General features: G+C 52.4%; 10 protein-coding genes across 10 annotated transcripts; 4 read left to right on the top strand and 6 right to left on the bottom strand.

Moving 5' to 3' along the window:
- Window positions 1–360: 360 nt before the first annotated feature.
- On the bottom strand, window positions 361–1,119 carry QC764_707460 (uncharacterized protein; the record flags this gene model as incomplete). Its single annotated transcript, XM_062950364.1, has 2 exons — window positions 652–1,119; window positions 361–591 (listed from the first exon to the last, which is right to left on the bottom strand). Exons 1-2 carry the CDS (start codon window positions 733–735, stop codon window positions 361–363), a joined length of 315 nt encoding a protein of 104 aa, XP_062796374.1. The 5' UTR covers window positions 736–1,119.
- Window positions 1,120–1,487: 368 nt separating this feature from the next.
- On the bottom strand, window positions 1,488–3,687 carry FRS2 (Phenylalanyl-tRNA synthetase, beta subunit, cytoplasmic). The gene is made up of 7 exons (XM_062950363.1): window positions 3,181–3,687; window positions 2,879–3,110; window positions 2,687–2,768; window positions 2,548–2,614; window positions 2,276–2,496; window positions 1,953–2,225; window positions 1,488–1,900 (listed from the first exon to the last, which is right to left on the bottom strand). Exons 1-7 carry the CDS (start codon window positions 3,571–3,573, stop codon window positions 1,630–1,632), a joined length of 1,539 nt encoding a protein of 512 aa, XP_062796373.1. The 5' UTR covers window positions 3,574–3,687; the 3' UTR covers window positions 1,488–1,629.
- Window positions 3,688–5,745: 2,058 nt separating this feature from the next.
- Window positions 5,746–7,211, bottom strand: ARL1 (Arf GTPase arl1). Its single transcript, XM_062950362.1, has 4 exons — window positions 6,761–7,211; window positions 6,659–6,697; window positions 6,194–6,601; window positions 5,746–6,126 (listed from the first exon to the last, which is right to left on the bottom strand). The coding sequence occupies exons 1-4, from the start codon at window positions 6,842–6,844 to the stop codon at window positions 6,106–6,108; spliced, it is 552 nt and encodes a 183-aa protein (XP_062796372.1). The 5' UTR covers window positions 6,845–7,211; the 3' UTR covers window positions 5,746–6,105.
- Window positions 5,756–8,549, top strand: RPL39 (60S ribosomal protein L39). The gene is made up of 3 exons (XM_062950361.1): window positions 5,756–7,473; window positions 7,648–7,748; window positions 7,861–8,549. Exons 1-3 carry the CDS (start codon window positions 7,468–7,470, stop codon window positions 7,907–7,909), a joined length of 156 nt encoding a protein of 51 aa, XP_062796371.1. The 5' UTR covers window positions 5,756–7,467; the 3' UTR covers window positions 7,910–8,549.
- Window positions 8,550–9,654: 1,105 nt separating this feature from the next.
- Window positions 9,655–11,678, bottom strand: SCON3 (E3 ubiquitin ligase complex SCF subunit scon-3). Its single transcript, XM_062950360.1, has 5 exons — window positions 11,194–11,678; window positions 10,732–11,077; window positions 10,433–10,506; window positions 10,102–10,367; window positions 9,655–10,043 (listed from the first exon to the last, which is right to left on the bottom strand). The coding sequence occupies exons 3-5, from the start codon at window positions 10,497–10,499 to the stop codon at window positions 9,867–9,869; spliced, it is 510 nt and encodes a 169-aa protein (XP_062796370.1). The 5' UTR covers window positions 10,500–10,506; window positions 10,732–11,077; window positions 11,194–11,678; the 3' UTR covers window positions 9,655–9,866.
- On the top strand, window positions 11,608–14,032 carry SMP3 (alpha 1,2 mannosyltransferase; the record flags this gene model as incomplete). Its single annotated transcript, XM_062950359.1, has 4 exons — window positions 11,608–12,273; window positions 12,458–12,843; window positions 12,901–13,028; window positions 13,084–14,032. The coding sequence occupies exons 1-4, from the start codon at window positions 12,165–12,167 to the stop codon at window positions 14,030–14,032; spliced, it is 1,572 nt and encodes a 523-aa protein (XP_062796369.1). The 5' UTR covers window positions 11,608–12,164.
- A 523-nt stretch (window positions 14,033–14,555) lies between these two features.
- QC764_707400 (uncharacterized protein) lies at window positions 14,556–15,071 on the top strand (the record flags this gene model as incomplete). Its single annotated transcript, XM_062950358.1, has 2 exons — window positions 14,556–14,585; window positions 14,656–15,071. 2 exons carry the CDS (start codon window positions 14,556–14,558, stop codon window positions 14,890–14,892), a joined length of 267 nt encoding a protein of 88 aa, XP_062796368.1. The 3' UTR covers window positions 14,893–15,071.
- QC764_707390 (uncharacterized protein) lies at window positions 14,907–16,188 on the bottom strand. The gene is made up of 2 exons (XM_062950357.1): window positions 15,826–16,188; window positions 14,907–15,761 (listed from the first exon to the last, which is right to left on the bottom strand). The coding sequence occupies exons 1-2, from the start codon at window positions 16,037–16,039 to the stop codon at window positions 15,085–15,087; spliced, it is 891 nt and encodes a 296-aa protein (XP_062796367.1). The 5' UTR covers window positions 16,040–16,188; the 3' UTR covers window positions 14,907–15,084.
- A 164-nt stretch (window positions 16,189–16,352) lies between these two features.
- On the top strand, window positions 16,353–22,817 carry QC764_707380 (uncharacterized protein; the record flags this gene model as incomplete). The annotated part of the gene is made up of 2 exons (XM_062950356.1): window positions 16,353–22,240; window positions 22,314–22,817. The coding sequence occupies exons 1-2, from the start codon at window positions 16,514–16,516 to the stop codon at window positions 22,815–22,817; spliced, it is 6,231 nt and encodes a 2,076-aa protein (XP_062796366.1). The 5' UTR covers window positions 16,353–16,513.
- A 78-nt stretch (window positions 22,818–22,895) lies between these two features.
- On the bottom strand, window positions 22,896–24,778 carry QC764_707370 (uncharacterized protein). The gene is made up of 2 exons (XM_062950355.1): window positions 23,324–24,778; window positions 22,896–23,272 (listed from the first exon to the last, which is right to left on the bottom strand). The coding sequence occupies exons 1-2, from the start codon at window positions 23,633–23,635 to the stop codon at window positions 22,994–22,996; spliced, it is 591 nt and encodes a 196-aa protein (XP_062796365.1). The 5' UTR covers window positions 23,636–24,778; the 3' UTR covers window positions 22,896–22,993.
- Between the last annotated feature and the right edge of the window lie 605 nt (window positions 24,779–25,383).

Raw genomic sequence — 25,383 nt, 5'->3', positions numbered from 1 at the left:
GATGATGATGATGATGATGATGATGATGGGCTTTTTGAAAAAATATGGGGGTTTGAAAGTCATGCTCAATAGGGAGTAGGGGCATAAACTACGGCAACGCCGGGGCAGTGAAATGTCCAAAGATTTGGGGGGCTAACAGACAGAAGTGGCAACCAACAACCCCGCAATTGTTCAGTATAAATGCGCCAGCACAACTGTAAATACCCTCATTCATTCTCGTACAACAATTAATCAAACATAAAAAGCAGAGTAGGTATCATCAATCCAAAATCCAAAATCCTCCCCAGTCCAAATCTAAACGCCATATACCAATGCCCATATCCATCATGCCTTGTCGTCACCACCCTCCCTTCAAAATTGTCACTTCTTCACAGCCCTCCACAAATCCCCCAACGACCGTCCCCCAAACAGAAACTCATCCGAGTGCCTCCCACAATAACTATTCGCATTCACCTTCCTCGGGCTCTTGGCACCCTTGACCGAATCAGGCGGCGAGCTCCCATACGCCGTCCTACTCCGTGGAAACAGCGGGGCAGTAGTCGACGCAGGAGACGTAGGCGATGTCGCTTCACCATTGCAGTTAAAATAGTCCTTTTTCCTGTCGTCAGCCTTGTTCATTCGGCCTCTCCAACCACTAACAGGCAAACATACCGTTGTTCTGGACGATGAAGAACCCCCAATATCAAGCGGACCCGGCCGGGAGCCTTGTCCCGAAGAAGAAGACGAAGACGTCATGTCGCAAACAATTGGACAAAAAGATTATCTGATCGGTGGTTACAGTTTGCACTGCCACCGCCCAGTTCCAGTGTGTCGGGTAGGTAGGGTAACGGGAATATATAAGCACTTTCCCTCAGAGATGGTGTGTATGTGTAAGCCTGATGTAGGACCTGAGGAAGAAGGAAGGGAAAATGAAAAAGGACTTGAGGAAAGTAGAACAAAAGTCCTTCCAGTCAAGGCTCCGACAACTCTTTTATTACTCACTCACCCAGCATTCCATTCGCTCGATACGAACCCCCAAGCAACTTAACAATCATGTCATCCTCCCACACTTGTGACCACTCCCCCAATTTGGTCGCCTTATCAGGCATGGATGGTCCTCGCCTCGGTCCTCAGGCTTCCTCGGCGTGTCCTAAAAAACGTAACTCTACAATGGTTACACTTCCGTCTTAGCCGTCCAACGCCGCCGCGAGCTGAGGACGGCCCGAGTTGTTAGTCAAAAGAACCTTACATGCTGTTAATCCCTAACATAACCGGTATCTGTTTCATTCAATGTGGGGTAATCTCCCCCCGTAGGGCTGGTCTCATGATTAGTTGGTATACGACTCTTTTGATTCTATTCGTCACTCTCCCAAGCGCCATGCATACAAGAATTGCGGACCATATTATTCAGAGGTTCGGCGGTTCGCAACATGAGCAAGCACGGCAAGGCAACCGTCTTGGCTAACTCTACACAGATTCACCGCAATGCCACTTCTGGCCAAGTCGGCATAGATAATGCCGCTGCCTGGACTGCGGTGGCATCGTTACACAACATTTCTTTCGGCACCACATTCATCTGTGGACAGTTTTTGGACATGACTGTTTACATGTTTTGATCTTTTGATTTTCCCCCGTCGATCGTAGATTCACCTATTTGTCGAAACGAACGGCCGGGTTCTTTTGCACGAAACTCAGGTCGACTTGGTGGCCGAGGAGCTCGCGAATGTTGGAGATACCATACTTGATCATAGTTGGTCTCTCCAGACTCAGACCGAAACCGAACACCCTCAAGTCCCTGGGCAGACCCATCGCCTCCAACATCTCAGGCCTGAAAATACCAGAGTTACCGATTTCGATGAGTTTGTTGAGGCCCTTGTGGTGGGAGAAGATTTCCATCGATGGCTCAGTGTACGGGTTGTAACTGTGAAACATCAGCATCTGCTCTTGAACCAGGGTAGAGCAGAACAACTTACGCAGGCTTGTAACGCAAATCTGTGACACCCATGGCGCCGAAGAACATATCCATGAACTCCATCAGGCCACCGAGGGTCAGGCCATAATCAGCAATGACGCCCTCTACTTGGTGGAACTCGCAAAGATGTGTGGCATCGACTGTCTCGTTCCTGAAGACTCTGTCGATAGAGAAGTACCGCGCTGGTGGCACACGCCCATTCTCGTCCTTCTGTTGCGCGAGCTTGTGCAGCATGGCAGCAGAAACGGAAGTGGTGTGTGTCCGCAGAACAAGTCTGCACTGAATTAATTCATATTTCTGCAAATTGTGGCAGGAACAACATACCTTAGCGACTCATCCTCAGCCCAGGGATATCTGTAACCGATCGAGTCATACTTGCCGTCCTGGTGGACTTGTTGTACGTTCTTGAAATACTCCTCATAGTCCGCCTTGTCATCTGGACCAGTGGCAGTAGGTCTGCCGGCCTTTGGTGGGTCTGAGACGTAGAAAGTATCTTGGAGATCACGAGCAGGATGCTGCTGAGGGACGAAGAGTGTGTCGAAGTTCTGTGATCATGTTAGCCACGCAGAGTTTGACCACGTCATGACCCAACATACCCAGAAGCCAGACTCGACGAACTGGTTGGTAGGCATTTCTGTGAAGCCCATCTCGAAGAAGATTTGACTGTGCAAGAGGTCAGTATAACCAGCCCAGGGTTAGGGGTCGAAATGGGGGCTTGGCAGAGATTCAACTAACCGGAACTCAGAGCGGACCTTGTTCAGGGGGTGAAGGGCACCAGCATGTTGATCAGCACCCAGTGCCTTGAAGTTGTATGGCTCTGCCAGAGTGTCAGCCTTGTTGTCCTTATTGTCCTTCTCGTGCCGGCCTTGGACAGCAAGCAGTATTGGCTCCCGCCCAAGCCATGCGCACAGCTCTGCCAGCACTCACTGAAAGTAGCCTCCTTCCACGCGCCAGATGCCAGCATCTCGGCGGTAAGATCTGTCTCCTCCTTGACCATTTCGAGGGCGAACTTCTCGGCCTTGTGTATCGTGAAGGAAATGACCTTCTGGAGCTTAAGAAGCTTGCGCTTCTTCAGGTCGGCAATAATCTTGGCATCGTGTGTCTTTGTCTCCTTGATCACCCTGAGTTGATCCCTCGTAACATCGTTGATCGAGTCGACCTATACCAACTGCAGTCAGCATCTGTATGCTTGTCGTTGTCAACGACCAGACTCGGCGCAAACCACATACCAACGCAACCAACTTGCTACCATCCTTCTTGATCCACTTCTCCTTGAAAGCCTTGCCCTGACCAAGCTTGGTCACTGTCTTGTCGCCGATCTCCTTTTCCAAATCCTGAATCGACAAGCCTTCCAACGCCTTGTGCACCGCATCGAAGACACGGGCCTCGTGACTGCCGTGGCTGACGATAATCTCAGCCTCTGGTTCCAAGAAGGCCTCTTCGCGCTCGATTTGTTCGTATTTGACCATAGACCGGGAAGCGAGACGGTCGAGGGCGGCTTTGATGAACTCGAAGGGGATCTGGGGGAAAGCCTCGGTCGAGTTGATGGGGTCCTTCTGGGAAAGAGCCTGGAGGATCTCTGTGGTGAGATCCCCAGTTGAGGCGCTGCTTGTTTGAGCCATATTGCTGTTCTGGTGTGCAATTGGGAGTTTTTTTGGCGTAGGTGGTGGACGACGGGAATATCTTCAACTACAGCAATGGCCACCCACACCAAGAAAGTTGATTTGACTCACAACCCCAGTCAGTCATGGCGGGGCAGCGATCGTTCAGACCCAAGACCCACATGCATGTAGCAGAGGAGAGCGCGGGGCTGATTTCAGCTGGATAGACCGATATCCGCTCTCGGAGGTGAGCTTATCAGCTTATCGGGGATATTTCAACAACACCAGCACTTCTTTCCTATTTGGGCTTCAGATTTGGCTGGAGACATTGTACATTTTGCGACTTTCTCAGCAAAGGGAGTAACCTGTTCTTATTCCTCTATATAATATTTCAGAATAGCTTCTTCCGGTCAATGGTTTCATGAATAAGTCAAAGGAGAAGTGTCACCTACTCCCATTCATTTTGTTCTCACTCCAACAACGGGAATATACCGCACCATCAGCCTCATCTCTATTCGTTCGTCGCGCACTCAAAACAACTATAGGTCCCAAGCCATAGAGTGTTTAAAACAAGGAGGAGCTAGGAACGACACATGTTCTCTCTGGACACAATGAGCCCTTACATGACAAGACAGTAGGCTTGCATACCTAGTCGATCCCGAAATGAAACAGACCATTTAGACCTCTCCCGTAACTCCTAGCTACATAAATGCATGCATTGAACTGTTCCTGTGTTTTTCGCTTTGGCTTTCTGTGATGAACACACAAGATGGCACCATACTCTCTGTTCAGTTTGCTCCAAGAAGCCAACACTCACCATATCTTTGCAGCGTGAGTATACTAACACTGTCAGTTTCTATCTTGTGCCGCTTATAGCAGAGAATTCACACACTCTCTGCAGCCGCTCCAGCAGCACCGTGAGCAGCGAATCTGGGCTGCCCCCTTGCCGGCGCCCCTTTCACGGGACACGCCGGTGAGCCTCATCTCGACAGATATCATTCTGGCATGGATACGTTGCCTCTTTCATACTTGCCCCCTCTCAAATCATTCTACACCCATCTCATACCAAACCGGCCCCCACAACCATCGACAGAAAATCATGTCTTCCACCAATCCCACCACTCCTGGCCTTGCCAGTCAGAGAAAGCCCAGCAACTCCCGCCACCTCACAGTCCCTCCAGAACCCTCCACCTCCCCCCCTCCCGTCCGTCTAGCCAACCCAATCATCAACCCCAGCGTGTCCTATGCCCCTAATACCGCTACCGGGTTCAACATAAGCCCTAGTCGGACCCCCTCCAGCGTGCAGAATGTTACCTCAACCTCTGGTGTTCATAATGTCACTTCCCGGCAGCCTGTAGGTCTCCCCTTCCTCTGTCCAACCCCAAACTAACACCCCAGCCTCAGCGCCCCATCGAACCAATGGTCCTCACCGTTCCGGGTTACATTGAGCCCCGAAGAGAGCAGAGCTGCTGCGACAAATGCTGCGAAACTTACTAGTATGGTCCCACTTTACTGAGAGAATAGACATATCTGTAAACAAAACGGCTGACAAAACAAAACAGTGACATCTTCGACTTCTGCTGTGTCTTAGGGCCCCCGCTGCCAAAGGATCCAAGGTTGATACCTAGGCATTAGCTCATCGATCATCATATCATTCTCCATACCGATGGCATCAACCTCCCGAGGGTGGAATCATATGGAAGGAGGTTTTCCGTCATCTGGCAGCCCATACCACTGTCCAGAGCTGATATACTCAACGCCTACCCAACAACAGCCAGTCCTAGACACAAATTCGACCCACAAAAGCTGCAGACTTACACACCAACCAGCCCACGAAAAGAGGCCAATTAAGGTGTGTTTATGGCCATCTATCAGAAATCGGGAGGCATATTTACCAGGGAGGGAGGGGGATGTGGAAACATGGGCCGTCCAGGAGAAAGTTAGGACACGCCCTTCTTACTTGGATATAGACAACAATGATTTGGCCAACCGTGAGTGTCTCGAGAGGAAACGGTCCGAATGCTATAGATGCAATACCACCGGGTTTAGCCAATGTGCATGTATGTTGAAGAAGCAATCCACAGACCTTAAGGACTCCTGGATCCAAGTCCCACGCCAACCATGGACAGCCAACTCGAGAAATTTGCGGTTGATCAAGACTTTCACTTCGCGAACCAACACACGACTGTGATGTCAACCCGAGAATATTAAACCCCACCACAGGGTTGTATGTTATTAAATGGTGTAAGTTCCTGTATACGTGCCAAAATCCCTCCCACCGCCCACGCCGCCCCTGTCTTATGCAGCCCTGCGCCTATCGCATAGTATGTCATCCATCCACACGGGCCCTCGTGGGCAAAACGTGCCATCGTCCGCCCCGCCCCAAGAAAACTCCCGAGTCGCCGCTCCCGCCGTACGTGTGTGTGTGCGCGCGTGGTTGTAAATACCCAAGTCTGCTTTCGACAAATTCGTAAATCGCGGGCATGCTCATGTGTTTGTTGTACAAAAGCCCCCCCCTTTCTCATATCTGCTGTGCGCCAAACAACCAGCACTCTAATCCTGTGCTACAGTTTGCTGTGGTTCTTGTCAGCATGCCGGTGTATGTGATGTCAAACAGGGATCACCATGTCTCAAAACTTACCGACAGCCAGTTCATTCCCTCTTCCACACCAGAGCCATCAACGGCACTGCAAGGGACGATGCTCCAGTTTCTGTCCCTCAGCTCGCCAAGCCTGAGCGCCTGAGAGATGTCCGCCGCACCCTTCGCACCCGGTTGATCCTGCTTGTTGGCAAATACCAACAGCGCGGCATCCTTCAGCTCATCCTCGTTCAGCATGGCCGCCAACTCATCCGCCGCTGTCTGCAACCGCTCGATATCGGTCGAGTCCACCACGAAGATGACCGCCGCCGTGTTGGCATAGTAGCATCTCCAGTATGGCCTGATGCTAGTCTGTCCACCAAGATCCCACACGTTAAAGTTGAGGTTGTTGTATGTGACGGACTCGACGTTGAACCCGATCGTTGGTATCGTTGTTACTACCTCGCCGATCTGCAAGTCTTTGTTAGACTAAAACTCCTCCTGTGTCAAGGATGGAGAAAAGCGCACCTTGAGTCTGTAGAGAAGTGTGGTTTTGCCGGCGTTGTCCTGGAAGCGCGGCCGTCAGTATCGCGTGCGCATAGAAACGGATCAGGGGTCGGGAAGGCGAACCAGTCCGAGAATCAGAATCCGGATTTCCTTCTTTGACGAAAAGAAGCTGGACAAGGAACCGAGCCATGACATGGTTTGCCCCATCTTCGCCCTGCTGTCGCCCGGAAGTTCCGGCGCGTGGTTTGTGGTTGGATATGGGGTTCGTCGAAGTTTGACAGGAGAATGTATCGCGGACCGAATCCACCGACAAGGGAGATCCGGAGCGGATGACGATGCGAAATCTGGCCCGAGAGGGGATGACGGCGCCTGGTGTGTGGGAGAGGATATCGGGAGGTGAAATGACCGGATCGCTTGAGTATGGAATTCCCAGTTGCCCCCTATCTCAGAGTAAAGGTGTCAAGAAATTTCGGTCTCGCAGGTTCATGCAACTTTGGTCCCGTTCATGAAAGAGGCCGCTTCTGGTCGGGCTATCTGTATGGCTCCCCCTGTCAAGTGAATCGCGGGTGCACGGTCACTGCCCTGCTTGATTGGCAGACAAAGCCGACAGGGGTCAAAAAGCTTGAAACCCCGGTAAGGTTTTCAAGCCACACTTGACCGCTCCCATGAGCCACTGTTCTGCCGGCACGTGATGGAGTCACCAGCCACAACAACCGGCCCTAGCTTGTGCGCATTTTCTAAAGCCCACACCAAATATTCGGATTCCAACCCACCTTGACGAAGCATCGCGAAATTGACACCACTCGGTTATCACGACAACCACCGTCAAAATGCCGGTATGTAACGACTGTCCAAGCCGAATTTCTCGTCGATTCCGATTTTCCCGACCCCAATTTCGGCCTCCCTCGCGTCAGTCATGCAGAAATCTCAGAGGTCGAAATTGGAGAGGGGCACTCGACGGCAGCGAGTATCGTGATGCAGCCAGATGCTGACCTCGATGTTTTCAACAGAGCCACAAGACTTTCCGGACCAAGCAGAAGCTTGCTAAGGCCCAGAAGCAGAACCGTCCCATTCCCCAATGGATTCGCCTCCGCACTGGTAACACTATCAGGTACGATCCCCGACCGACGAACATGGCCATCCTTCTCTTGAACGACCAGAGGAGAAGGATCGGCTTGATCACGAACCGACCGAACCTCTTTTTGCTGACCCGTCAACCACAGATACAACGCCAAGCGGAGACATTGGCGCAAGACCCGCCTCGGCCTCTAAATGCACTTTTTCTCAACCTCGCCTCTGCTCCTCATTCGACCCTCAAGATACATCCACAAGCAAGACTCGGCTCACCAGCCCTTTTTTTGCTTGCTCGCTTCTCCCCTCCCGCGAACAGTTCGACCAAGGCCAGACGAAACGAGGACCCGATGTTTTCTCTAACTCTTTCGGCTGCAATGCATATGCCATTTGGGCGTCCGTTGCATGAGTAACGGCACTACTGTCAACAATTCCGACCAAATGCGCCATGCTTGATTTTTTGTCTTGGTGTGGACCAGGAATTTCAAACATATCAATGAACGAATCGAAGTGGGAACGGACTGAGGCATCACAGGCGATGGGGAAAGGAAAAAGGGTTATCGTGCATTTAGTTCTGGCATGCGGGCAAGCAAAAACGGCAGGCAGGTTCTCATTGGGCGTATTAATTTGCGGCTTTGGTATCTAAATGAAAGGGTCTCGGGTTTTTTCTCTCCTGCCGAACTTTGAGATTCTCAAACGGAGTATTTGTCTGCCATTGGTATTCTTTCTAGGGTCACCATTGGGGAGAACTGGACTGATGCGTGCAAGAGAGAAAACGGCGGCATGATTGCTTGATGATGAGGCTTGGCCGTGGTATCGTGTATGTGATGGTTGTCGACGTAGTGCCCAACAGGGCTCCGTTTGTTCATGACATTCCAGCATTCTTTGAGGAGTGAAATCATTGTCCACGCTGCAAGCTTTCAATCTTCAACGGCCTCCATATCTACTACTAACCGTCTCATCAATGTAAGCTCTTACGGACGCCTTGGACAAGATAACTTCTGGCATTGAAGCTACGTAATCCAGAGAGTTCCGAGATCCAGAGTAGGCCTTTCATCTTCTGTTCATTAACTGGAGTGATTGGGCGTGAGCTAGGGAGATATCTTGCAGGGAGTTTTTCCTTCCATTCATGGGCTTTTGCTTCCTTCACGATACCTCCCCCAGTCCCCGTAGATGTATTTTGCAGTGAACTGAATGTATAAGCAAGCACCTAGGTACCTAGAAAGATATCATTAACATTGAAGTCCTCATTTACCCTTCAAGATATCCAACCACACGCAGGGCAAGGCTAATCTCACCTATCCTCACGACTACAAGCGAACTGATCACCTGTTGGATTTGGACATGATCAACCTATTGAATTTGGACATTGGGATTTCTTAATATCGCCCTGTTTTGCCTTCAATAAAGCAACACCTGGCTGCAACAGGCAAACATAATAGGTATCTAGGTGGAGCGAAAGTGAGTGAGTTTGATAGCGGAAACTGGCAGATGACGCAGTCACCGATCGCGTCACCCTCAACAAGCACCTCCTCTCAAACTTTTTCATCGCCCTCGTTGCCAAATCTGGCGCCACCGTCAAGCCAGGCGACCACAGTTTATGGCAAATGCTCGTCACAAGGGGTTTATTAGATGGCGCAACTGCGCTCTGGCTTTGAGCCTCCAGCCATTGTCTCAACTTAGGGGCCCAGAAGGCGCCAAAGGTTCCGTGTCCGGACAGACAATGGAGCCACACACAATGAATGCCACATGGAGAACAGCGAGGGCTTTGTCCCTTAAGGAAAAAAGTCAAACGCCACGGCTCACAAAGTCTGTTCACTGCATTTGGTCACCAAAAAAAGAGCACCTACCACAAGTGTTGGGTATGATATCCGAGAGCATCATGTATTCATCAGCCACTATTCTCTCCCCATTGCCCCATCCTCCCACCCAGATATAGATAGTTGGTTTTAAAGTTGTTTTGTGAAAGGAAAAAAAGTCCGTAACGCCAGAATCAATGCTAATTGATGAATGAATTCAGGCCCAACGATTTAAAGCAGACCCAAAATGCCATTCACCCACTATAGAAACCCAGTCAGAGGCGTACTCGTGACCATGATGGTTGTGGCCTCCATCTTCGCTGTCATGGCTTGATGGCCAAAGCGTCGCTCGTTTCCGATTAACGATCCTCAGCCCACTCGTTCTCGCGGCGGATTTGTTCCTCTTCCTCGGGGGTGAAGTCATTTGTAATGTTGAATGTCTTGCGGATCTCGTCTGGCGACTTGCCCTTGATCATGTTGGCGACAGTCTTGCAACCAACGTCCAGGAGTTGCTTAATGTCGAGATAGTTGGCAGCCTGTTTCCGTGTTAGCTTTTTGGTTACTGGAAAACCACCCAAGACCAGTGTTTCATACCAAAATGATCTCGAACAACATCTCTTGGTCCACCTGCATGAACTTCTGGTCCCACTCGTCGATGTCGGTGGTCTTCTTGCGATTATCGTTGTCATCGTCGGCGGATTGAGCAGCGTCATTCTTGTGGTACTTGCACCAGTCAATGACCTTTTTGAGCACGGCAGTATTGACATTTGGGATGGGGATCGGCTCAGCCAAAACAGCCTCCTCTCCGAGATCGTCAATCAAGTTCTTGATGAGAACCGACCGTTCGGCGACGATACGCTCTAAATTGATGCGGTCAGCGGAAGAAGAACAGAAAGAAAAGAGTACTGCATGTCGGATCACTTACCAACATCGATCCTGGCGCCCTCGTTGGACTCGAGCACGATCTTGGTGGTGCTGGAAGAATCGGCCATTTTGGTGCTGGAGAAGCAGAGTTAGAAACGGTTGGTTGCAGAACTGCGGACGACACGATGCTGAAAGCGTACTGAGTAAGAAGAAACTTGGGGAAAGGAGCTGTCTATAATAGAAGGCAGTGATGCTGCAGAAGCGTTGGTGATGATTGGTTTGTTGGCGGGGTCTTGATGGCAGAAAGATTGGGAGGGGGAGGCAGCAGGAAGAAGAGGCAAGAGAGCGTGGAATAGATACCTTATCTGTATGGTTTGGTTTGTGGAGAGTTCGTATCGCAAACTTCAATGGGTTTGTGGGAAAGTGAATGGGAGAGCAAACGGATCTGGGGAGTGAAGGAGAAGGTAAGGTTGACAGGCAGGAAGGTTAAGGGACGCTGGGTGCCTCTTGTGGAGAAAGTAGTGCGCACGGTCCACCAAGTGGCTTCTTTGATCGGCCTTCTTGAAAGAAACATCGTTGGTGCCTGCTGTGGCGGGGCGGGTGACTCTCTGCCTACCAATGCCAGGCAAAAGCAAGAGGCTCAAACTTCTCTCGTGTTGCTCTCTCTCTCTGGAGTCTGGTAATGCACACTGCTAAGATATCTTCACTTCTCACATGCAACCAAGAGTTAGCCATACAGCAAATCTTAAAATTTGGTGGGGTCCTTAAGCAAACACGATTCACCCCGCTCCGTTTTCAAAACCTGGGGATCTCTAATCGGACTCAGATGTTTACACTGCGGTGAACGGTGAATACTAGGAACGGAGAGATGATGGAGGCGCAGCCAGCCTTCTTTAGACAGCCTCTCACATCATCTTGTGGCTGTTCAAACAACCATGCAGGTCATCTCGGGGCGTGCAAGCTGTAGCCTCGTTCATTCTCCGTGTTTGCAGCCGTTCCCAGTACACAGCAGGCTGGGAAAGTGCAGCAAGAACCGGTTTCGTCGGGGAGATGCAATAAGCTTCAGTGCAGACGGCAGACGGAAATGGAATGGTGCGATGTGGTGAAATCCGGCCATTTGGGTGTAGTTAGCGCGGCACATCATAAAACGAACATCTCACTAAGCATCTCACTCCACTTTCAGAGCAGCTGTGAACTGGTCCCATTAAAAGTCCTTTTAGTTGTATCATGACATCCAAAAGTGTTCTGAAAATACTCAGTGTCATGAAGAGGGCATGATGGATGACGACCTTGTAATAAATCCTCGGCGGGGTGTTGTTATTGTCCCGCCCTAGCAAATTCCAAGGCTGGAATAAAAAGCATCCAGAAGCTCACTGGCAGCCGTGACCCCCTGTCATCTGCGCCCCTGACGGGATTGGGCAGACCCAAAAACAGCTCTGTCACTCCAGATGCCAAGCGCGTAGCCCAGCTCGATGGGCAGGGATCTGAATAAACACCCTGTCTTTCGCATGATGGTCTCCCCTCCGAGCAGTAAGTCTGGCTCCATATCGTACCCATCCTTCCCGTCCTTATTATTTTTATTTTGGTGTATGTTTAATGATCATGACCTTGCTCCCTCTTCCATTTAACCTCCAAATCCCCCTCGTGCCCGGTGATGCTCGACAATAGACAACAGCGAAACTATTACTCCAACCTTTGCGCCCAACCCTAGAGATCGGATGCTTCGGCCTTGCGACAACACCACCACCACCCCATCCTCGCTGGCGCAAGAATAACGAGATCGCGAAATTAATATGTGGCGGAGAACGTATCTCTTTCTGGTTCTCGTTCGGCTTTGGTTTGCCCTATCACCAAGCTATCTCCATCCGGACGAGAACTTCCAAGGCCCCGAGGTTATCGCTGGTACGTCACAGATACTTTTTTTTTAGGGGAGGACGGGACGGCTGGGTCAGCCGGCCTTTTACAGCGCATATCGAGCGCGGGATCACATCGCGCTGGGATTTGGTCTGCGCAACGGATTTTGGCTTTCAAAAACACAAGCGTTGGACTAGTGTGGGAATAGGGTTCTAACATGGCTACCCAACAGGGCAAATCTTCAAATACCCAGTCCGACACACCTGGGAGTTTACGAGCGAGAACCCGATCCGAAGCGTCTTCCCATTATGGCCGGTCTACGGGTTACCAATGCTTCTTTTGAGGTGGTTATGGATCGGAAACGGTAACGACGGCGAGATACCACCCATCGCTGTCTTTTGGACCCTGCGGGTCTTGATGTTTGTGGTGGGGTTCGTTTTGGAGGATTGGGCAATCTACGAGTTGATCCGGTCGCCCCGGCATAGACGACTTGCTGTTCTCTTGGTTGCGTCATCGTACGTGACATGGACATACCAGACCCATACCTTTTCGAATTCCATCGAGTCGTTGGTTGTCGCATGGTGCTTGGTGCTCATCGAGCGCATTGTTGGGAGCCCAGTAAGCAACACCCCCGCGAATGCCGAGAATATAAGAGATGCTGACTGGAGTCAACAGCAGGAGAGCACCGTTCTAGCCTCGACGGTCCTTGGAGTTGTTGCCGTTTTTGGCGTGTTTAATCGTATTACCTTTCCAGCGTTTTTATTGATACCCGGGCTTCGGCTGTTGCCCTACTACTTCAAGAAGTACAGGCCCCCTGTTCTTTCTCTCAGCTTCAAGACCATAACTAACATGAAACAGCCCTCTTTCTTTCCTCGCGATCGTCACCGCCGGACTCTTCACCACCGGCCTAGCCATCGCTCTCGATACCGCATTCTACACCCCACACTCGATCACCTGGTCCGATCTCATCCACAACCCGGTGCTCACCCCTCTCAACAACCTCATCTACAACCTCGACCCCGAGAATCTAGCCAAACATGGCCTTCACCCCTGGTACCAGCACATCCTGGTCAACCTCCCCCAGCTCCTCGGCCCAGGAGCCCTCCTCCTCTTCACCCGGCCCCAGCTCTCCCTTCGCCTATATTCCGCCATTTCTGGAATCGTGGTGTTGTCCATCTCCCAACACCAAGAAGCCCGCTTCCTCCTCCCCACGGTCCCCCTAATCCTCTCCTCGGTCCGCCTCCCCAAAAGCGAGAAACTCACCCGCATCTGGACCGTATCATGGATCATCTTCAACTTCATCTTTGGCGCCCTAATGGGAACCTACCACCAAGGCGGAGTAATCCCCGCCCAGGTATTTTTATCAAAACAACCCGACGCCACCCAGGCTGTATGGTGGAAAACCTATTCCCCCCCCATCTGGCTCTTGAATGGAAAAAACGAAGTTCTAACGACAAAAGATGTGATGGGGCTGGCAGGGGATAAGTTGTTGGCGCAACTAACAGAGTTGGCTACGTGCGATCTGCCGGCGGACAGGAGGAGTAACGAGTACTTAAAAGAGAAGAAGGGGACGTACCTGGTCGCGCCGCTGAGCGCGACTTGGCTGGATGGGTATTTGGAGAATAAGGGGCATGATGGGTTGAGGTTTAGGGAGGTGTGGAGGTATAAGAGGCATTTGAATATGGACGATTTGGATTTTGGGGAGGATGGGGTTTGGAATACGCTGGAACGTGTGGTGGGGAGGAGGGGGTTGGGGATTTGGAGGGTTACGAGGACTTGTCCGGAACGGAGGGGGAGTTGGCGTTAATATGGGATGGGATGGGGTGGGATGGGATGGGTAGATACCACTTGGGAGGGATATTTGGGTAATGGTTTATATCACAGGGGGGTTATTTGATTTTTGAGCGTTTTTTTTTTTTTGTGTCTCAAGATATCAGATCTAATGACATGTGTGAATGGCTATCTTCTGGCCAATATCAAATCCTTGGGGATGGCTATGGGAGTGAAGTGATGATGGTCAGGCACCCTGATGGTTTCTTTCTTGGTTGTGAGCCAGGGGTTTCGCTGTTTGAGCTTGGCAGTTTGGCACAATGCTTTGCAGCTAGGAAGCTTGGGCCACCCATTGCCGCATCGAATTGTATGCGTGCCCCACATCAATCTTGACGACTTCTTTGCTTGCCGAGAGGTTCCAGAATTTTGGGGGAAGCTCAGATCAGATCAGCTTGTCGAACCGTCCGTGCAGTTTTCGACAGCTTCGTCACCGTCACCACACATACACACTCTCTGATCCAACACCGCACACCGGTCAAACAGGGAGGAATACAGGCAAGATGGGTGGTCTTAACTTGGAGGTCTTCAAGGTCAGTCAACCATTCCATTTGAGGCGGAGGGTGGGGGAGGATATGCGCTGATGAGCTTGGGGGGGACCAGTTCGGAATGTACATCATGTTCCCCATCGGAATCATGTACTACTTTGGCACCAACCTCGACTCGAGATTCTCCGTCCCCGAGTTCTGGCCCAAGCCCGAGAACGCAAACAGGATCCCGCTCGAGAGGGACGAGATCGAGGCTGAGCTGCAGCGGTTGAGGGCTCGGAGGTTGTATCTTAGGGAGAAGAGGTTGGGGGAGCAGGGGGGGCAGCAGCAACCACGGGATCAGCAGGAGTAAGAGGTTGGAGGGGGAAGGTATGATATGTGTATGATCGAGGGCATGGTGCGCATTTTTGGGCGTTTGGGTTATATCAAAACACTCTCTGCTTTCTTTGGTTCGGGACTGGTTGGGGTGGGGGGAATTGATTGTGTTGTACATTTTCCATGTTAAAATACAAGTCTATATACACAAGATGGAGGAGGAAGGGCACTATCGGCTCAAACACTCCTCAATCTTCCCCCACTCCTCATCGCTCATCTCCCCCCTCGTCACATTGCTGTAAATCGCCTGCACATCCCCGTCCTCCCTCATCTGCTCGAGCATCTCGGCGAACTTTTCATGCTGGATACCGCTGTCCAGCCTCGCTTTGGTGTCCTCGTTTGGCGTCCAGACAATCCCGGCGCTCAACGCCTTGAGGTCGAACCTCGTCCCTAACGTCTTGGCTACGTGGGCCGTGTCGGATGGCTGTGTCCAAACAACAATGTTACCCTCGGCGTCATTTTCGAGATCTTCGGCACCGGCTTCTATCGCCTCGTCCATGATCTGGTCGATATCGACATTGTTTTCCGAGTCTTTCTCAAAGACCACCCTGCCGAGACGACTAAAGAAGAATTTGGAAGAAGACGGGGCACCAGAGATCTTTTTGACGCGGAGGTTGAGGTCTTGAAGGCAGCGGAGTTTGGACTCAGTTTCGGCTTCGATGATGAGGGCGATGGAGGGGGGGACTACGGCTTCGAAGGTGAGGGACTCGAGGGTGGCGCCCGAGGTGGATTTTCCTTGGCCGCGGGCGAGGGCGGCTTCGATTTTTTCTTTGGGGACGGCGGCTTTTTTGGAGGCGGTGATGATGTTTGCGAGGTTGGGGTTGTAGGTTGGGTCGGGGCCGTATACTTTTTGGAGTGTAAGGGCGAGGTATGGTTCAGGTGGGTAGTGGTGGGCAGTGGGACGACGCACATTTGCAAGAGACAGTTATCTGCTGGGTGTAGAAGAGGATGGTTTGCATTCTTTTGCGATCGTTGATGGCTTTGTCATGGCGGATTTTGGACCACTTGTTGTGGCCGCTGGTGAGGAGGGTGGTGGTGGTGAAGGGGCGGGTGGTTCGATAGGAGGCGCATATCGTGGGAGAGGACCGGGTTAGGGGCGTGAGAGCTCGGAAGAGGGAGGCCATTGTGGTTGATGAGGGGGTGGGGAGACTGTAATGGTAGAAAAGAAAGAAGAAAAAAATGAGGGTATCTACAAACAAATTACCCGAAAGATTACCAGCTCTCAGCCCCCAATCCCTCTCAGGTTTTGTATCTGGCCTGGCCGGTCTTCAAGGTGCTTCCGCGACCAAAAAGGTCCAACCTGGGGAGGCCGTTCTCAAAATATTAGCGCGCTGCCTGCCGGGACGGGAGTGGTGGGGCAGCTGCTCTTGCTTGGCCCCTCATCGATTTCTTGGGTTTCAATTGGCTTCGCCCTCTCTCTCCCCCACCGCCAGAGAGATCCACTACAAGGGTGTTGTGTGTGGTCATCACTGGTGCGGGTGTGGGTGCGCCCCTGACAACCTGAGACCTCTCCAGCTCTCTCCTTTCCAGATGTTGAGAACACATCTTTCTCCTCAGAGAAACACACACGACACAAACAGACAATACAATAATATCAGATGGCCTCGACAGCGGCCGTCACGGACGAGCCAACCCACGCGAATGGCAGCACCCCCCGCGCTTCCTCAGCAGCTGCCGCGAGCTCCAACCCTGAATTCGACGCTTCCAAGCTCCAGGGCTTATCGTCTGAGCAGCAGGAACTTTTGGTTCTGAACTTTGTCGCCGCCCTCAGCAAACATGTGCTTGCGCTGCCACCAGACGACTGTACCGCCCAGCAGGTCTACCTGAAAAAGGAGATTTTCAAAATCATAAACCTCGCCGCCCCGTCACCGAGCCGCGTCATACGTAACACGTTGGGCAAATGTCTGGCGCACATATTTGGCTTGGGGGATAGGAAGCTGCTGTTTGAGACGGTCAACGAGCTGGTGGGGATTATCTCGGGAGGCAAGTCCAAAATTGAAAGCGAGAACAGGACGAGACACGCTGCGGTGGTGTGTCTGGGGGATATCTATGGTGCGGCCGGAGACAGCGCGATTGGGTTGCATCAGTTGGTGTGCTCGGCTTTGCTGAAGCTGTTGAAGGCTTCTTCGAGCAATGCTGGACTGCGTGCGGCGATATTTACGGCGCTTGGCAAGGTGGGCAAGATGCTGGGAGGGAGTCTGGACGAGAGCATTGCTAGGGATATCTGGAAGCAGTGCAGGAGTTATGCAACGAGTGACAAAGGGTCGCTGGTGATCATCTCAGCCTGCCGATGCATGCGCTCGTTGGTGCAGCACACGCCCTACTTTCAGAACTCGACCGATTTCGACAAGCTCCGGTCCTGTGTTTTCAAGGTCTGGGACTCGCCGTCGTCTCATGTGCGATCTGCCGCCGCCGATTGCTTCGCTGAGGCCCTTGTCTGTGGCTACTCGCCCGCGGCCGTTGGGGAGGCGCCCCTCGTGCTGCTGAAAAGATCCAAATCAAAGGCTGTCAAGAGGCAGTCTATGCAGCCTGGAGCTTTGCAAGACGAGGATGACATCATTCCTTCCAGACCCTCGAGTCCGGCACCAACAGGCAAAAAGTCCCAGGTGCTGGCGTTGTCACTGATTGACATGTTCAAGGTGTTGACTACCGAATATGTTCGCATGTCAACGAGCAACAAAGCCAGGTCGGCGATTGCGATATGTTATGGCAACATGCTTCAGAAGCTGGGTGAGAAGACTGTGGAAACCAACTATATCAAAATGTTGGAGAACTTGACCACCGACGTGTTGGGCCACAGTAATATCTTCAACTATCGATATCGATTGCTTATTTCACGGCGCATGATTGAGGTTATTCTTCAGAATATAGTCGGAAAGAGGATTCTGGGCGAGTCTGGGCAAATCAGTGCTGCCAAGTCCATCATCAACAACATCCTCAAGAACTACCCGGAAGTGGTCAAGGAAAGACCAGAGCCGACAAAGCAGACGCTGATTGTTTCGCTGAGCGCCCTGTCATCCCTGATCAACACCTTGGGTTCGGCTTCGAATGCTTTTGCCGAGTCCTGCCGTGATGGTTTGCTCCAAGTCTTGCAACACCCAAGCTATACCGTGCAGGTTCATGCCTCGGCATGCTTGAAGACGTTCGGGCTGGCATGCCCGCAGCAACTATTACACTGTCTCTCGGTGTGCATGAACAGTCTCGGTAGGGAGTTGGGACTGCTCGGCACTGGAAGAAACTCACCTCGTCGCTGCATCGGTTTTGCCCATGGCCTCTCGGCTGGTCTCAGCGCCAGCCCACAGCGCCCCCTGTACGGGTCGGTCGATGTCAACAGTCGGGTGCTTACCATGGCCACAAACCTCCTCAAGTCGAGTGGCACTTCTGAGTTGAGGGTAGCCAGCACTCAAATTCAGGTCGCCTGGACTCTCATTGGAGGTCTGATGTCTCTCGGACCCAACTTTGTCAAGATTCATCTCTCCCAGTTGCTTCTACTATGGAAGAATGCTTTGCCCAAGGTTCTCTCCAAAGACAGCTCGATTCATAGGAACTACCTCAACGCTTCGTTTCTCACCCACGTCCGAGAATGCGCCCTCGGATCTATTCTCGCTTTCCTCGAGTCCAACAGCCGTCTTTTGACTGTTGATGTCTCGAAGCGGATTGCCACTATGCTTCAGAGCACTACTGCTTTTTTGAGAACACTCCCATCGAAGAAGACAGCCGAGGACATCAGCGAACGACTCTTCCCTTCCCTTCAGCTTCAAGATTTGGAAATTATGGTGCAGAGGAGAGTTCTGCAGTGCTACACCAAACTAGTCAACATCAGCCCAGCAGGCGGCACCGAGGCTTTACTTCAATCCAACCTCCTCACCTTGGCCATTTCGCTGTTTGCAGACCCGGACAACTACACCCCTTCCTCCCTCAGCGCCTCTATCGCCAACTCTGCCGGCAACTTTGAGAGCATCTGGGACATTGGCGACAACTCTGGGTTCGGCATCACGGGAGCCGTCCGAGGGTTTGACATCCGGCCCCTTCCAGGCCAGCACGAAAACCCCGAAGAAAGGACTTCTTCTGGACAACAAAGTCCAGAGGAGGAAATTCAAAAGCTGCTGCTCTCGCCTATTTGCGGGACGCTTGAGCATGATGCCTCGCTTCTGTATATCGGCAGCCGAGAGGGCCCTTCTCTGCCCGATCCTGCTGCCACAGAGGTGGTGAACATGGCAATTCAGCTCTTTGCGTTTGTCTTTCCTTTGACACCGCCAAAGGTGCAGGAGAGTGTGCTAGAGCAGGTGACTACTTTTGTTGCGGCAGGGAGTTTACAGCGGGATCCGGGGAGGAAGGCGGCGATCACGGTGAATGTAGTTATGAGCTTGCTGGAGGTGTTACGAGTTGCGGTGAGGGAGACGAAGTCCCCTGGTGGGAACGTCACCAACCCCGCGGTGGAGAAGCTGATGCAGGAGCTGCTGAGGGATTTTGTCATTGATCGGGATCAGTACGTCAGGGCTATTGCCTATGAGGCGGTGGCGCGGCTGTGTTCGACGTGTGGAAACGCGTTTACCAATCAGGAGATCAAGTTTTTGGTTGACACGATTGTTGTAAACAGGGAGCCGAGCGCGAGGGCGGGGTGTGCGATGGCGTTGGGGTGCATACAGGCCAAGATTGGGAGCATGGCGGCGGGGTATCATTTGAAGACTATATTGAATATTCTGATGAGTCTGTGCAATGATCCGCACCCGACGGTGCACTACTGGGCGTTGGAGGCAATGGGGAGGGTGAGCGAGGCGAGCGGGTTGGGGTTTGGGAGTTATGTCAGTGCGACGTTGGGGGTGTTGGGGAGTTTGTATTTTGCCGAGACGCACAATGCGGAGACGGCGCTGCCGGCGAGTATGAATTTGGAGGTTGAGTACGGGACTACGGCGGCGATTGCGAGGGGGGTGGATAGTTTGATTAATGTACTTGGGCCGGACTTGCAGGACTCGACAAAGTCGAGGGAGTTGATCTTGACGCTGGTGGGGTTTTTTGGGAAGGAGGAGGGCGATTTGGAGACGCAGAGGGGGAGTTTGGTTTGTTTGGAGCATTTGACGCTGTATGCACCGGGGTATGTGGATTTTAAAGAGTATGTGAGGACGTTGCAGAGGTATTTGGTTAGGGGGGGCGGCGGGGATGAGAAGGGGTTGAGGGATGTGGCGGTGGATGGGTTGCATAATCTGATGAAGAGGAATCCGTATGATGTTATTGAGGCGGCGGAAAGGGGGTTTGAGGATCAGTTGTGGTTGGTGCTGGATGAGGATCCGGGGCATGAGGGGATGAGGAATACGATTAGGAATTGGATGAGGCAGACTTGTGTGCCGAATACGACGGCTTGGTTGGCGAGGTTTCAACATGTGTTGAAGATGACGAGGCCGAAGGAGGCGGTTAGGGCGACGGCGGTGACGAAGAAGAGCAACGGGGGGCTTGAGTTGCAGGATGAGGAGGTTGCTGGGTTTGCTGCTGGGGCCGCGAAAGATGATGCTTCTGCGCCGAGCGGGTCAGATGTTGAGCCGTTGAGGTGGCAGGTTACTACCTTTGCGATGGAGTGTTTGCATGACATCTTTACCATCGTCACCAAGGAGGTTGCTTCTCATGGCGAGTCTGAGGCTTATACGGCACTGCAGAGCAAGGTTGCCGATGTGGTCCGTATGGCCTTCTCGGCGTCTACGTCTGGCGTCGTTGAGCAACGGATTTTGGGTCTCAAGATCATCGGTGCTGTGCTTAAGATGTTTGGAAAGACACCAGATCCTGACTTTGATGAAGCCATGCTGCTAGAGCAGTACCAGGCCCAGATCAGCTCTGCCCTGACACCTGCCTTTGCAGCAGATTCATCTCCTGAACTGGCAGCCGAGGCAGTTGATGTTTGTGCCGGCTTCATTTCGACCGGCATCGTCACAGACGTGGACAGGATGGGGAGAATCCTCAAGACCTTGGTCAGCTCGCTGGAGAACTTTGCCACAGAAGATGAGAATGCTGGTATCGGCGATCTCAAGGGCCTCAGTTCAAACGCCAGGGTCATGGTCAAGATGTCCGTGTTTGGTGCCTGGGCTGAGCTTCAGGTTGCTAGCTCTGAGCAGAAGTATCTACTGGACGTGCTCAAGCCACATATTGGCACGTTGACACCTCTTTGGCTGGAGTCTCTGCGCGAGTTTGCCAGGCTGCGCTTCGAGCCGGATATTTCCATGACTCTCGGACCCCCCTCACTTTCTGGTAGCTTGGATACAGTCTATGCTGCCCTGAACCGTGAGACGCAGCTCAAGTTTTATCAAGATTCTTGGCTCAAGCTGGTGGATGCCATCGCCAGTCTTATTGAGCAGGACAGCGAGTTTGTCTTTGATGCGTTGGACGGCAAGGAGGTGACTGGTCCGAACAGCACGAATGGGGGAGGGTCCATGGGTGCTGATATCAACTATCGGGATGAGCCCCTGGCCTTTTTCTTTGTGCTTTTTGGTGTTGCTTTTGAGGCATTGGCGACCAAGCCGGGGCAGAGTGAATCGCTGGCGACGCAGGAACAGACTTTGGCCATTCTCAAGGCGCTGAAGAAGATTCTGCACCCGAGCGTTTCTGGTCATGCGATTTATAGAGATGCTATCTTCTCAGAGACAATGGATCTCTTGGATAGACTTGTTCTCACCGAGGAACTTGACGTTCAGGGAGTTATCGTCGAAATTGCGAGGGCTCTCTGCGTTGCCCACCCTGCAGCAAGGAAGAAGGACGAGGCCGACAGTGGGGAGCTATCCGAGGACATTGAGCAGCTGTTTGAGCTCACTCGGATCATTGTCTTGGTGTTGTCCGGTCTGCTGCCTGGTCTGAGCGAGACCCCTCAACCAATGCGTCACCAAATGACGGAAGAGGCGGTGTTGCTAATCAAGACAGCGTTGAACGCACTGGTTGATGCCGCCGAGGTGTTCCCCGCCGTCATCAAGACAGACCTCCATGCCTGCATTATCCATATCTTTGCTACCACCCTCGCCAACCCTGCCTGCCAGGAGGTGATTGTACCGCAGTCACTCCCCACTCTGAAGCGGTTCATCAGTAGCATGTCGCAATCTAGAAGGGTAAACGATGACGAGGAGCACTCGGCGACGGATATCCAACTTTTGGGATGCCTGAGAAGGTTCCTGTCGATTTACCTCAAGGGTCAGCAGAGGGAAACACCGGCCAGTCTGGCGTGTGTCAAGAATTGCTTGCTGGCTATGACGATCTTGTTTACGGCGGGGGAGAACCATTTGCCGGGGAGTGAGCCGCTTGTGGCGAGGTTTTTGGAGGAGGTGGTGGATTGTTTGACTGATCGGATGGTATGTCCTGCCCCCTCCCCCCCCTTTTTCCCCCCTTTCCCGCCGCCCACAACTAACAGCGTTATAACAAACAGACGGCAAAATGGCAGCCAACTGCCTCCGCTCTTTGCTTCTCCACGCGGGCAACAAGAAGACTGTCGCTGACCTGACAATCACACGGTTCTTGTTCCCCCGTCTGATCGCCTTTGTGACGGACACCAACAGGGAAGACCCGGAAAACGCCCGGATGCTGGTCGCGCAGGCGTTGTGTCAGTATGTAGGGACTTTGTCGAAGGATCACAGCCCGATTGCCATGGCGTTGGTCATTCCCATGTTGCTGTCTAGGGCGGCGAGCGAGGATGATGTGCAGGATGGTGGGGTGATTGCGAAGGAGACGTCGGCGAGGTTGCTGGAGCTGGCGAGCGCGGACCAGAGCGCGTTTAGGGCTGTGGTTGGGGGGATGGGGGAGGAGCAGAGGGGGTTTATGGAGGGGGTTATTAGGAGTGGGAGGGCGTTGGGGCAGGGGCGGGATAAGGGGGAGCAAGGGGAGGAGGAGGAAAGGCCGACGATTGCGCTGAAGATGAATTTTGGGGGTTGAGGAAGGGGAGTGTGTATATATAGATGTGACAGTGAACATGAAGCAGGTTAGAATATTACTTTCGGTTCCCATCATTTTGGTGACTGTTTACAGTTTTCATCTCTGTTTGGTGATCACTCACTACTCGATATTTTCTCGTGATATTATTACATTTCCCCTTCTCTGCTCGCCCGTCACTAGCTAGCAGCCAAAATCTGCGCCGCCTCGGGCGCAGGACTGTGATCCTTCATCCCGTTACTCCTCCTCATCTCCTCTTGCTCTTTTTGCCTCTGTTCCATCTCCCTTTTCCGTTTGCTATTCACAAATGTGGCGTACCTCAACGTGCCGAGCGTCAAGACGGCCATGAACAAAATCCCGAGGACGGACCTCCTAATCAAGACCCACCTCACCTCTTCAATCTCGGATTTCGAATCCGAGTTCAACATGACCGATATTTTGTAATTAATTTGTTGAATCTATTTTCAATGTCAACACACCATCTCATTGTGTAGAAACGGGAGACAAACCCTAGATTCAACAGCCTTTTGCTCCTCTCTAACAGCCATCTTACGGTCGTTGAACATGCCCCTTACGCTGTCTGTAAGTGTCAACAGGTCTTGATTGAGCCGCTGGGTGAGGATATCGACTTCGTGCTGGAGGTGTGTTCTCTGCTGCCGGAGCTGCTCGTCGGCTACCCGGCGGTTTTTGCGGACTTCGGTCGAGAGCTCGGAGCAGGCGGCGCGGAAGAGGTAGGTTTCGTTGTCGACGTCAGAGCGAGACACTAAGCCAGATTGGGCGTTGTCGAGGTTGTGGGCGAGGAGGGCGCGGATGGCTTTCATGAGGGCGATGGATTGGGGGAGGGTGTATTTGGGGGGTTGGTCGGGGGACGAGAGGTGTTTGACTAGGGAGTAGGAGTCGAAGTGGTGAATGTAGGTTTGTTTGGGTTTTTGTTGGGTGGTTGCGTTCTCTTGGGAAGAGATGGTGGTGGTGGTGGTGGTGGTGGTGGTTTCTGTGGTTGAGGGGGGTGGTTCTGGGGGAGGAGGGGGCTATAGGTGATGATGGCGCGTCCGGGGAGGAAGAGGGGGGAGGGCCCATGTGGAGAATTTCATCCATTGGTGACCCCTTTTTCGTTTGGGTGATCGGGTCGATGTCGGATGGGGGAGGGAGTTCGATTGTGGAGGGGTCGTGGGCGGGTTGGGGTGGTGGTGGCGGAGGAGGAGGGTCGTGGATTGGACCGCTGGTTTGGGTTTCGGCGGGGGTGGTGGGTTTGATTGTTTTGTGGTGAGTCTCTTGCTGACTTTCGGGGGCGTCTTGTTTTGTTTCTTGCTGTTTCCCTTCGTCCCCTGGCTTCGAATCTTGACTACGCTTCCCAGCTCCATCTTGCTTGCTGTCTTGCGCGGGTTTAGGGGGCAGGTCAGAGGTCTCGTGGTGTGGCAGTGGCTCTACGCCCTTGCCGGCTCGTTTGGCAAAGGCGGCTTGTCTCCCGGCCGAGGGCGATGTGAAGCCATGGTGTTGGTGTTGGCAGAGGAAGGCAGGTGGGTGTTGCGACTTGCGACGAGCTCCTCGGACAGCGATTGCGGGCTCACCCCAGCGGGCTGTTGATTTGAATAGGTGGGGGTAGAGGAAGGTCAGGCGGTGGGTGGCCATGACAGTGGCGGTTATGAGGTTAGGTAGTGTCTGCGTTGGTGATGTTCTGGTTAGGTTGGAGGTTGCCGGAGCTAGTCGCGCTATTTCGGGTGGCCGGAAAGGGGTAGGGCATCCAGGGCGGGTCCGGTCCGGCGTCGCTGTGACTCGGAAGCTGTTCCCTGATCCTTCCTTGTGATGACGCTGCGGGACCGGGTGGGTCTGCAGTTCGGCCCACCGTTATGCGTAGATATGCAGCTAAGCGGGTTTAATGATCAAAAATATCGGATAACCCTCATGAGATATCCAAGACACATAGACACACATAGCAAGACAGTGAATGCGATGGTAGTCTCAAAGAATATACAATTGACAGGTTGTACTTAGTACCATGGTACACAAACACCTGTTTGCCCGGAAACATATCTCAGTGTATCCCGTCTGCGTGGCTCGGCTAATTCCATGGCGGCAGGTCTTCGGTGAAGGTGAAGCTCTGACTGACTGGGCAGTCGGCACCGGCTCTTTCCAATTTCCATCTCGACCTGATCGTTTGTCATTAAACACCACTGCTCTTTCCTGCGCCGCCTTCCAAAGAATATCGTCTTTGGTCTTTTCTCCTGCCCTTTCTTCATTCTTTCCTGCTCTCTTATAAGAATTCCAGCGAAAAACCAAGCCAAATCGCCATCTCCTTGTTTCATCCAGTTCGGATGACTCTTACGACACTCAACCCAACTACTCTCGCCGCCTGATACAATCACTTCAATTGGAAACTACCATCAGCCCTGAGATTTCCGATTCTCTCACTCTTCTGGAAGGCCGGTCTTTTCTTCATTTTCTCATCTTGTATGTCCAATGACAGTATTTCCTCAAACACACCTATCTTCTCTTTATGATACACCCACCACCACCCCAACTTCACCATGCTACTACCCCAAGTCATCACGAAAGCCGCCGCATGTCGGCA

Source organism: Podospora pseudoanserina, assembly GCF_035222485.1.
Source record: "Podospora pseudoanserina strain CBS 124.78 chromosome 7 map unlocalized CBS124.78p_7, whole genome shotgun sequence".
NCBI classification, from domain to species: domain Eukaryota; kingdom Fungi; phylum Ascomycota; class Sordariomycetes; order Sordariales; family Podosporaceae; genus Podospora; species Podospora pseudoanserina.
Note: the sequence above shows the minus strand (reverse complement) of the source record. Positions and strands in the feature narration are given on the sequence as shown.

What these genes read in the sequence shown, in the direction of transcription:
- ARL1 (XM_062950362.1), bottom strand. Translation starts at nt 6,844, where the DNA reads ATGGGGCAAACCATGTCATGGCTCGGTTCCTTGTCCAGCTTCTTTTCG. An exon ending in GGATTCTGATTCTCGGACTG is followed by an intron (nt 6,698 to 6,760) that starts GTTCGCCTTCCC and finishes CCGCGCTTCCAG; the next exon opens with GACAACGCCGGCAAAACCAC. An exon ending in CACTTCTCTACAGACTCAAG is followed by an intron (nt 6,602 to 6,658) that starts GTGCGCTTTTCT and finishes AAAGACTTGCAG; the next exon opens with ATCGGCGAGGTAGTAACAAC.
- SCON3 (XM_062950360.1), bottom strand. Translation starts at nt 10,499, where the DNA reads ATGGCCGATTCTTCCAGCACCACCAAGATCGTGCTCGAGTCCAACGAG. An exon ending in GGGCGCCAGGATCGATGTTG is followed by an intron (nt 10,368 to 10,432) that starts GTAAGTGATCCG and finishes GCATCAATTTAG; the next exon opens with AGCGTATCGTCGCCGAACGG. An exon ending in TGTTGTTCGAGATCATTTTG is followed by an intron (nt 10,044 to 10,101) that starts GTATGAAACACT and finishes ACACGGAAACAG; the next exon opens with GCTGCCAACTATCTCGACAT.
- QC764_707390 (XM_062950357.1), bottom strand. Translation starts at nt 16,039, where the DNA reads ATGGCCTCCCTCTTCCGAGCTCTCACGCCCCTAACCCGGTCCTCTCCC. An exon ending in GATAACTGTCTCTTGCAAAT is followed by an intron (nt 15,762 to 15,825) that starts GTGCGTCGTCCC and finishes CACTCCAAAAAG; the next exon opens with TATACGGCCCCGACCCAACC.
- FRS2 (XM_062950363.1), bottom strand. Translation starts at nt 3,573, where the DNA reads ATGGCTCAAACAAGCAGCGCCTCAACTGGGGATCTCACCACAGAGATC. An exon ending in GCTGAGGATGAGTCGCTAAG is followed by an intron (nt 2,226 to 2,275) that starts GTATGTTGTTCC and finishes AATTCAGTGCAG; the next exon opens with ACTTGTTCTGCGGACACACA. An exon ending in GATTTGCGTTACAAGCCTGC is followed by an intron (nt 1,901 to 1,952) that starts GTAAGTTGTTCT and finishes GATGTTTCACAG; the next exon opens with TTACAACCCGTACACTGAGC.
- QC764_707370 (XM_062950355.1), bottom strand. Translation starts at nt 23,635, where the DNA reads ATGAAAGCCATCCGCGCCCTCCTCGCCCACAACCTCGACAACGCCCAA. An exon ending in AAAAGGCTGTTGAATCTAGG is followed by an intron (nt 23,273 to 23,323) that starts GTTTGTCTCCCG and finishes CATTGAAAATAG; the next exon opens with ATTCAACAAATTAATTACAA.
- RPL39 (XM_062950361.1), top strand. An exon ending in CGCACTGGTAACACTATCAG is followed by an intron (nt 7,749 to 7,860) that starts GTACGATCCCCG and finishes CGTCAACCACAG; the next exon opens with ATACAACGCCAAGCGGAGAC.